This window comes from Hylaeus volcanicus, chromosome 2 (genome assembly GCF_026283585.1).
Source record: "Hylaeus volcanicus isolate JK05 chromosome 2, UHH_iyHylVolc1.0_haploid, whole genome shotgun sequence".
Taxonomy (NCBI): domain Eukaryota; kingdom Metazoa; phylum Arthropoda; class Insecta; order Hymenoptera; family Colletidae; genus Hylaeus; species Hylaeus volcanicus.
Window position 1 is genome coordinate 18,929,928 of NC_071977.1, and position 10,772 is coordinate 18,940,699.

Below are 10,772 nucleotides of genomic sequence, written 5' to 3' on the forward strand. Positions count from 1 at the left end.
TGGTTTTCTCCTCAGAAATGTTTGCAGAATCCGATAACGTAGTGTAATGTAGTGCAATGGCTGTGCAGCGGCAAAACACCGTTCATACGTTTCGAGTTGACGTTTTGTCAAACCTGATGGATTAGAAACCGTTCCAACATTTACCGCGGGTGGTTTTCTCTTCAGAAATGTTTGCAGAAATCTATAATGCATAGTAAATTCGACCTAGACGAATAACTATTCATAAAAATACAAACGTATTTCGTGAAAAGTACTCGCGTCGCCAACTTTTTGAACTTCGGTGTTCGTTTACAGGCATTCAGAGGAGCAGATAATTCTAAAAGAATATGTTTTTATATTTAGAAAACATTCCTCTATCGTTTAAGACTAAATAAAACTTTCTAGCGTTCGTAGTTTTCAAGTAGTATTACGTTTTCTCTTAAAATCAACCGTTTTTACAAAATCTCGTATTTCTCGAAAGCTAAGAGTGATGGAGCAATTGCACTTTCGGATTCGTATTTAGGACGAGGAACCCTATAAGAATCACCTAGTGTATATCGCGGAAAAAAAATCGTGTTGGACAGTGCTATTAAGAGATTTATATATGTTATTTGTTTTCAATGGTTCCGATATATTCAGACCTGTACCACCTACCAGAAGTCAAAATGGACTTACCAGCAGGGACCAAAAATAACAGTTATTCTAAAATTTTCAATGATAAAAATCATTAATAAAAAATTGATTATTATTGAAGTTCAAGAGAATCAACACAGAATATAAAAATGTTTGGCCACTTATAATCCTTATTTGTAACCGATACTATTTTAGTTGATGAAATACTTGTTATACCGTGATTATTTTTTCTTTTCACTTATAACTGTTATGGTCCCTGCTTACCAGACAACCCAATATAATTCTAGATAAAAGTCCAACTAACCGAATGGACCCAGTCTATAGTTAACTGTAACAACGACGACATCTTTTGTTATTAAATAATCAGGTCTGATAAATTTGAAACTTCCGGTTCCTTGTTGGAATCCACCGCCATGAATCCAAAATATCACTGGCTTTGATTGATTAAGAGAATTGGTATAAACATTCAGGTAAAGGCAATCCTCGCTTCCGAAAATATAGTCCGACGACACATCTATTGTCTGTGTGCACAACGTTCCGTTAGGTGTAGTGCAGTTTCTGATACCAGTCCATGGAACAGGTGGTTCTGGATCCTATTTGTTCGAAAGAAATGTAAATCATTAGTAAAAGTGAGAATTATATGTTTAATAATATATCGTTAAAATAATACGGAGACTTCGTTTTATTTTATTGAACTTAATCCTTAAGTATAACGGACACGATATAATTAATTACTTTTTCCTTTACATCCACGTGCCTGTACAGGATGTCACAAAATTATATGTCACTATCCTACACCTACGATTTGGTGGAAACTTACATAAAAAACTTCCCGCAAAATTGAAAATCATGAACTTGAAAATCAAGGCCAAAGAAACAAATTTTTTTTTATTTGTTTAATCGTGTTTTACTGGTCATAACGATCAACTTTGTGAAAGAAACCATGGGTCGCATCTCAACCGTTCTCTTAAAAACTGATGTTGCATTTCTTATCATTTTTGCAGCTTCTTTATTTATAAATTTTTACATCCAGCGCCAATATGTATATAAATAGCATACTATTGACAAAACAGCGGCGAGTTATGCGTTAATTTAGGAAATATAACTAAATGCTTCGCCTTGTGCAAGCACTTTATCCAAGTAGTTACGCTGCTCTTATTGCTGGCTTATCTTATTTACAAATAAAGAAGCTGATAAAATGATAAGAAATACAACATCATTTTTTAAGGTAACGATTGAGATTGGACCCATGGTTTCTTTCACAAAGTTGATCGTTATGACCGCTAAAACACGATTAAACAAAAAAAAAAAGTTGTTTTCTTGATCATGATTTTTAAGTTTGAGGTCAATTTTGCGGGGAGTATTTTATGTCAATTTCCACTAAATCGTAGGTGTACAATCACGCTGTAGTGACCGTAACATATAATTTTGTGACACCCTATACAATATAGATAGGCAAATAAAAATTCGAGTAAATGTTTAAGCTTCTGGATTGTTCAAAATAAAAATATAAATCTCCAGTATAAATTATGTCACTATTAGATTACGGATGTTCATCCATTTATACAAAGAGATAGTATGGGAAAATGTATGAAGATGTGTATAAATATAAGTAATTGTAAAACATCATCAAAAAAATACATGTTACACTTTTTAGAAGATAGACATACAAACTTTCATTTAAGGGGGCATTTCACTGTGACCGCACAAAAAAAGCATATTTTCAATCATTTTTTTCTCAGGAACTATTGCATAAAATTGAATGAATGTTTTTTCCCCTTAAAGGTATGATTAAGGAAAGTAAATACAAATTTTTTTTTCGGTAAAAAATATTTCGTCATTTATTTACAAAATAATATGCATGTGTGCAAAAAAAAAAGTTATCCGCTAGCGCAGGTGATTTTGGCTCTTCTGGTAATCTGAAACAGAAAATCGAAAAAGTTTATTAAACTATGTCCTCACACCTATGGTCGGAACCTTCACTTATTGATTTCATCGAAAATAAACAAAATGGCAGCGTTTCTTGTGAAAGAGAGAAGAAAAAAAACACTTTTTTTGTACCGTAAATCAGGTGAAATTGTAAGAAAAAATCAAAATATCAACTACTTGGAGGTTCCGACGATAGGTGTGACGACATAGTTTAATAAACTTTTTCGATTTTCGGTTTCAGATTACCAGGAGGGCCAAAATCACCTGCGCCAGCGGATTTTTTTTTTGCACACATGCATATTATTTTGTAAATAAATGGCGAAATATTTTTTACCAAAAAAAAATTTTGTATTTTCTTTCCTTAATCATACCTTTAGGGGGAGAAAACATTCATTCAATTTTATGCAATAGTTCCTGAGAAAAAAATTATTAAAAATATGCTTTTTTTGTGCGTTCTCAGTGAATGCCCCCTTAAATCTCATTTCTTTATGTGAATCTGTAATCTAATTATAATATACCGAAAAATTCCGACAGTACGACTCTTTCAATAGTTTCGACTTTAGTTACTCAGAGAACAATCAATAAGTTATGTAGGAAATATATTTCTAGAAAGAAAAACACCAGGAGGAGCAAGACAATTCTTCAGACAATTCTTCGGACAAGTCTCTTTAAATAGACAATAGAGGTTGTTGTCTACTTCACAGAAATAGGAAAACTAAATATTGGTTGGATGGATACATTGTATTTTAATGGAACGATACCATTTCTTTTGCAATAAGTATGTATATCACCACAAATGTCTAAATGTGGTTGCGCGTTGTATACGATACTAATGTGTAAAGTATGTAGATTAATACAACCTTTTTGTAGCTTTGCATAAGAATAACGTTTTTTACTTTAATGCCGACTGTCATTGTAAAATTCAACGTAAAAACCACATATAACTTTAACACGAGTCTGATTTACGTATGTTCGTGGCATTCATGGATACATTTTTGAGGGTGCATTCAACGAAGAATTAACACATTAGATATGCTTAATATCTAAAAACTACGAATAAACATATAATTTTAAATGTATAACGTCTTGTAACTTTGTTCGATTAACTCTAGACTTTAAAACTATTACAATAAGTGCAAATTTTTAGACTTTCAGCAGCTCTCGATGAAAAGTGGTACTCGTGTAGAATATAGTCCTCGAATTATTTGAATTACGAACAAATAATATCCTGCAAGATTTCTTTCAAATATCTAAACCAAATTCTAATTGCAAATTAATGATAATCATTTATATTAAATACTTGGCATTACTACAGCTAACTAACTTTTAAACTACTGCCAATAAAACTGAATATACATACAAATTTATAATTCTCGCAATTGACTACAGTGAAGATATTATTCTAGTTTGTATTGATTCTAAACTTGTGACTTATTTTTATTATATTACCTAAATACCCTTTTTATGTACGTTTTGAATACTATTATTCTAAACGGAAACGAAAATAAGGCTTCTAAGTATTCCAAATAAAAATAAATTTAATTCTCATTAAAATACGTTAAAATACAATAATTATATAATGACTCTGTAATGTGAAATATCAAAGTAAATGTCTGTCATCTTGTTTACAGAAAAAGAAAATTCAGCCGATAGAGGGATAACTCTAACTTAGCAACTCCTAACGTCGAACTCTTACGAAACCGAAAACCTAAAGTTTGCAATCCGTCTAATAAACTTAGTAAAAATGTTACCTTAAATCTAAGTTCTCCAACAGGTGGTGCCGCGAATGGTATCTCATGGAATGCAACGTACGGTGGTCCTAGAAGACCTTTAACGGAAGCACCACGTATTTTACCTTGTTTTAAGGTAACTATTGGTTTATACATTATTAAAGCCGAGCGAATACAACGTTCCACTGCACAATACACAGGTTTTGTGCTTTAAATAATATCTGTGTCATTAGCGGGAGCTTATCACTATCTTATAATATCTAATCTTGGCTTTGAATAAAAGACACAGTTAAAATTAATTAGTGTGTTATATCCCCTTCAAACAACAACTAGAACATGAGTTATGATTTCATGGTGTATATTTGACGATATTACTGATCTGCACAAACGCCATTCGTACACATAAAGAATAAATTTCCGGATACAAGCTGTAATACGAAGGTTGAAATGGAGTTAGAGGTCAATAACGTAACCAGCTAGTCATTCGAACAAGGATAAAAGAAAGATTCATTATCGTGTTCTGTTGTTATGTTAAGTTGGAACATGTCATTCGGCATCGTATAAAATTGTATGGCTTCTAGGGTACACTAACTTTTTTCAAAGCGTTTGAGTATCGTAACTCCATAAGGAGTAAGCCGTTGAAGTAAGATAATTCCAGAAATAATAACAAATCGATTTTATCTTCAATATGTTATCTTAACCCTTTGCTTACGGCAGTACGCGCCGCGGAAGTGACGCCACTGAACGGGGCATCGCGCCGCGAAATGTGCCGCACTCATACACACAGGTCATCCCGCGGGCCCCGCGGTCGGCTATAGTTGGACTCGTACACACAGGTCGTCACGCGGCCGCCGACTATAGTCGGCATCCGTAACGAAAGGTTTAACGCCTGAAGAATAAAAAAAAAATTTTATTCTACTTTTTTTTTATACACTTTTATGAAATGTTTGGGTGAAAATTAATTTTTTGTTTAAATGTGCCCGTTTTGTAAATAAACGGTATTATTAAAATTCCCTACGTTGTCTTGTAGCTTGTGACATATTAACAGGAAATTTTTGATTCTTTCTTCCAGGTTAAAATCTGTGTGCTCAATCCTTTCATCAATTTGGAGCCTCGTGTGAAAAGTGCCTTGAAATCTTGGGTTCTTAAACTGCTACTTAACATATAAAAAAATGTTTTTCTTACACTCTATTGTGCATTTAATAAAGTAACCTAACTGAATTTTCCACTGTTTTTATGAAATTTTTTAAAAGAATTCTCGAATTTAGCCTTCTTTGAGGGGACTTGGAGTGGGATTACCCCTTAACACGACCAAGAAAAAGTGGTGGTCACAATCCTACAATTTAACAATCATCCATACAAAAGATAAACAATTTTCTCTATTGCTAGGTTAATCGCAAGGTCTTCGAAGAAACTTGTACAATCTATCGGACAGATATCAAAATTGAAACAGTTATGAATTACTTAGCGGAGGCTTATATGTAGAAGGTTTATACCGATAAATAAAAGTCTAATATGCCTGACCTTATCATTTAAGATCAATGGATGCATCCCCACTACAGAGTAGCATTACTAATCATCGATACGATATTTAATCAATATATTGCCGCTACCTGTAATACGAAAGTATTCAATACGCAAAACAGATACGTTGATATGTAGTACTGGTCGGAATATATAACGTAAATACGTTGATACGTAGTGCGCATCAAAATACTCAACGTATTCAAGAACAGTGTTTATTATGACATTAACCACAATTTTCATGAAATTTCGCCCTGCGACGACCAATCCTAGATATTTGTCATTCATTTGTACAATAACAAAACTCTTGCCCTCTCGCGTGAGGACCAAGCGATGGCCAGTCGCAAGATATTATTGTAAGCATTAATAGAAGTTTACTCAATGGAACGACAGATCGAATAGTAGTAAACCCGTGCTCATCTTACTCAATCACTATGTCATTAAAAACTAGAGATCACGGTTTTGAACGGTTATTAAAATACACGGGTACACGGAACACGTGTACCGTATATTAAAGGATTAAGAACACGGGTATATTTAAGACACGGGTTCCCGGGTATCCAAATACGCTGACATCCGGATATCTAATTACACAGATATCCAGGTACGTACACGTGCATCGAAATACACGGGAATAGTTATTTTAACTAGTAAATAAAATTTTACAAACTACACTAAAAAATTAATTCTGTTTTATTTATTCGTCTTATGGTGATATCTTTTTTATTTATTTATTTTACTGCATATCAATTTTTCCAAATTAATAAGGATCTTTATTTTAGAATAATAGCTTTTTTACATAAAAGTTTGTATATAAAAATAATTGGATATTGTACCCGTATAATTCCATGTATGCGTACCCGTGTACAGTGGGTGTAGAAAGTAATCGTACACCGATCAATTTCCAAAAAAACTGTGTAAAATTGTAATTTATTAACTTATTTTTTATAAACAATGACATTCTACATGTTCTAGGAAATGTCTAGAATAGATAGATTACAGAAAAAAAATAGCTATTTATGTAAGCTGCGAAATTAACAAGAAAAAACAATTAATCGATAGAAATATTGAAGCAATAAGTATTCGCACAACTGTTTAAAATTACTTTCCTGGAAATTTGATGTTTTCTAATTCGCACAGACCAAGAAACTAATGTGTTTACGTTACGAACTCTGCTGTAAATGGTTCGTTATAAGAATCGTACAAATATTTATTGCTTCTATACTTTTATCCACTTTTCGAATTTTTTTTGTTAATTTCACAAATTATATCAACTAGTAAATGTTGTTTAGACTATATCTATCTTAGAGACTTCCGAGAATATGTAAAATATCATTGATTCTAAGAAAGGAAGTTAAAAAACTACAATTTCACAGAAAAGTTTTTTGGGAAATTGATCGGTGTACGAATACATTCTACACCCACTGTATTTCGATGCGTACCTGGATATCCGTGTGTTTCGATACCCGGGTACCTGGGTATTTCGATACACGTGAAGTAGGGATCTCTATTAAATCTGATCTTATGATCGGTAGACCAAAATGGAAGAACGCGGCATGCACATCCGCGTGCGTCTGAATCAAAAATGCTCGCCATTTTTAACCGTCGTATAACTGTGCCACTATCCACCCACAATCACTTACAGCTATATTAATGAATGAACAAGTAATATTAACTGAAACAATTTACATTATCTTAGTAACACGGTTTCGTGTTGCCAATATCTATCAAAAGTCAAATTCCATTATTAAAAGACCGCAGATTACGCCTACGTTTCGGATATCTTATCAAGGTGTTATCAAAAGTTTTTCATCCGTTTGTAAGTATACTAGCTAAATCTTACGAGGTAAATTAAATCCTTAACTTTGACCAAATCAAATCAAACACACAACGACAGACACTTGGATAAATATGTACGCTAATAGAATAAAACAGTCATTTCCGTACGCACACATTTTATCGAATCTAATCGACAATTTAACAGATTGTACGACCTATTCGGCATAATCTTAGATAGATTAGAATGATGGTAGGAATCCCCAGCTACCTTCAAATCTAGTGAAATAATTTAACAGTTTCATAAAGATTTCCTATAATTAGACATGAGTTTCACATAAATACGTATTCCTAATACAAAGCTTCATTGCATATCGTCTAAGATAGTGTATATTCAATTATTATCAACACTCTTAACTATTGTCAGCTTAAACATCATTTTAGTTTGTGTTAATTTTAAATTTGTAATTTTTGTATTAATATTACAAACCTATATAACCTTTTTTATGTTTATTATGAAGACCATTACTCTAAATTTATTAAAATTCTAAAGTTTGAAAAGGGATTTAATTTATTTGTATTCGTCTGCTCTACCTAAATAATTACCTTAAATCTAAGTTCTCCAATGGGTGGTGCAGCAAAAGGTATCTCGAAAAATCCAAAGTAAGGTGAACCTAGAACACCTTTAACAAGAATGCCTCGCACTCTACCTTGATTTAAAGTAACTTTAGGTTTGTACATTATCAAGACTTTGCTCGACACAACGCTCCACTTCACTGCACTGTATACAGTTTACGATACGATCTTTATCACTACCGTGAAATTATATTATATTTGTCTTCTTTTATCCTGTTTTTGACAAGATTACAAGTTTGCATAAGAACAGCATTCGTTATAGCATTTTACCACAATGACCGTCTGCCTTCTTACAGCCTAACATCACAATTATGACTAATGCATAGAAATTTCTGTTCTTTGAGAAAAACTAAAACATAAAAGATGTTCTCAATATAGACAATACTACTGACCTCTGCAGCTGTCACGCTTAAATAAAACGATGATTCGTAGGATGCTATTTTGTGTGCAATCCTGGCTGCTTTGAAACGTTCAACGTGCGTCGAATATCGTAAAATATTTAGATATGTAGTTTCCATTTTGTCACTTTTCATATTTGAGGGGGAGGGGGAGAAGGAACTATCCTCAAAATTCATAAGATAAAATAATTATTGGGAAAAAAAGTATATCGTCCTCGAAATACATTAAAACTGAACTAAAAAGTATGAAATAATTTCTAGTTAATTTATATGAATACTCACCATCTCTAGATATAATTGCTTAAAAGTATGAGAAAATGCAGTGAAAAGTATGAAATAATTTCTAATTAAACTGTATTATTACTCACCAGAGAAAATCGTTTCAAATCCCCCCCCCCCCCCAACCACCCATTTCAAGGACCTCCAACATTTTTGGGACATCCTGTATATAGATACCTTCCTTATTTTACCGATTGATTCGATATGGACTTTATCATCCTTTGAAACATCGGGAACTAACACATTTCATGTATTACTACTAGAAGAGATACTACGTAAGTATCTACGAACTCCAGGTAAATACCAAGGCAGAAGAAACACTGACGGTCTATTACGTTTCATTGGAAGGCATTTTCCAAGCACGTATTTTAATCCGTCCTCAAAAGAAAAATCATGCTCGCAAATGTGCAGTATATAGTAACCATGAAATTCGTCGAGAAACTAGATACGAATGTAAAGAATGTGATGTAGGTTTATGTGTTGATCCATGCTTTAGGATATATCACACGGAAATGTATCATTAAATTTGTTCTATTATATTTTTATTATCTATATTCGTTGATTATGTAACATTGTTTGTTATTGTTAAGTTCAAACGAATTTATTCCTCTTTATCAATTTCGGATATTTTTCTTTCTATTTAATTAGCCACTGTTATTGAAAAAATCTGTAAGTTGCGTTATGTAAATTAAAATGGCATACGAGGCTACTTAAAATAAATAAGAAATGCATTTTTTTTATTTTATCTGCAATAATTGGTTTTTAAGAAGTCCTACGAATGATATAAAATCTCTGAGTACTGTTTCGGTCACTAGTCACTGGTCTGTGCAGCGCAGCGACCGACATGCGAATAACGCACCGTCCCTGTTGATGAATTAAGGTCGATTTATACTAAAGATCCCTACTTCACGTGTATCGAAATACAGGTAATTAATTGATACGTGTTTTAATCCGTGTATTCCTAATACCCGTGTACCCGGGTATCGAAATACATCGATACCCGGATATCTGAATGCACGGGTACCCGGGTATCGAAATACACGGATATCCAGGTATAGTCGTTGGAAGGGATCTTGTGAGGTCGTGAACCGAAACAGTAGTTATTGCTTTATTGGCCCAGGTAACTGATCCGTAGGACGACAAGGGTGTCGCGACACTAAAGTATACATGCCCACGCAGGGATTCGAACCGCTGCTGAACCCTAACCCAAACCCGGCTAATGAAGGGAAGGTTACTGTAACCCATACTAACCACGAAGGAACGGTTCTTGAATTGTAGGAAGAGCGGGTTAACCTGCTCGGAGTGGGTTACTAGTAGAAGAAGACATCCTAGACATCCAGACAAGTCAAAGATATGTGAACTTACAGGCAATATTCAAATCAAATGAAACTACATAGATTGTTTAAAATGTACGAGTATATAATGAATGTAGGATTGATTAATTTTAGAGTGTTGTTAGAAACGGTATTTGTACTTTCTTTTTAAACTTCAACAATTATTTGGCATAATAAATGTACAATGAACAGACATAAGTTAAAGACGGAATAAATATATACAAAATATGAACACACACACATACGAGTAAATGTAAGCACTTGCATGACCTTCTTCTCGCGGATAGACAGTAGAGTAAAAAACAGACAATATTGAAATAAAATTGATTACCGTTTAGAAACATGGTAATAAGTATGGTTTTTACTGTATTATTATAACGCGCATACAATCGGGTTAACCGGGTTAGTCTGGTTACAGATGTGTTGTGTTACCTGGTTAGATGGTTTATTCTATAATACGAAGTACCGGAACCCGGTACGGATTAGGGTTCGAATCCCTGCTGTGCGGATAGTATAAATTAGAGATCACGGTTTTGAACGGGTATTAAAATACA

General features: G+C 33.3%; 1 protein-coding gene across 2 annotated transcripts in view; it reads right to left on the reverse strand.

The window, feature by feature from the left end:
* LOC128872263 (esterase FE4-like) overlaps positions 1–8,398 on the reverse strand; it is a 12,094-nt gene extending 3,696 nt beyond the window's left edge. The window contains exons 1-4 of one of the 2 annotated variants that reach the window (XM_054114758.1): positions 8,178–8,317; positions 4,984–5,160; positions 4,293–4,369; positions 917–1,205 (exon numbers count right to left, since the gene is read on the reverse strand). In XM_054114758.1, coding sequence (XP_053970733.1) covers positions 917–1,205; positions 4,293–4,369; positions 4,984–5,050 — 433 coding nt within the window. In that variant the 5' untranslated portion in view covers positions 5,051–5,160; positions 8,178–8,317. Of the gene's footprint in view, positions 1–916; positions 1,206–4,292; positions 4,370–4,983; positions 5,161–8,177 lie in introns of both variants that reach the window. The other variant, XM_054114759.1, reaches the window with a different exon arrangement.
* Positions 8,399–10,772: the final 2,374 nt, after the last annotated feature.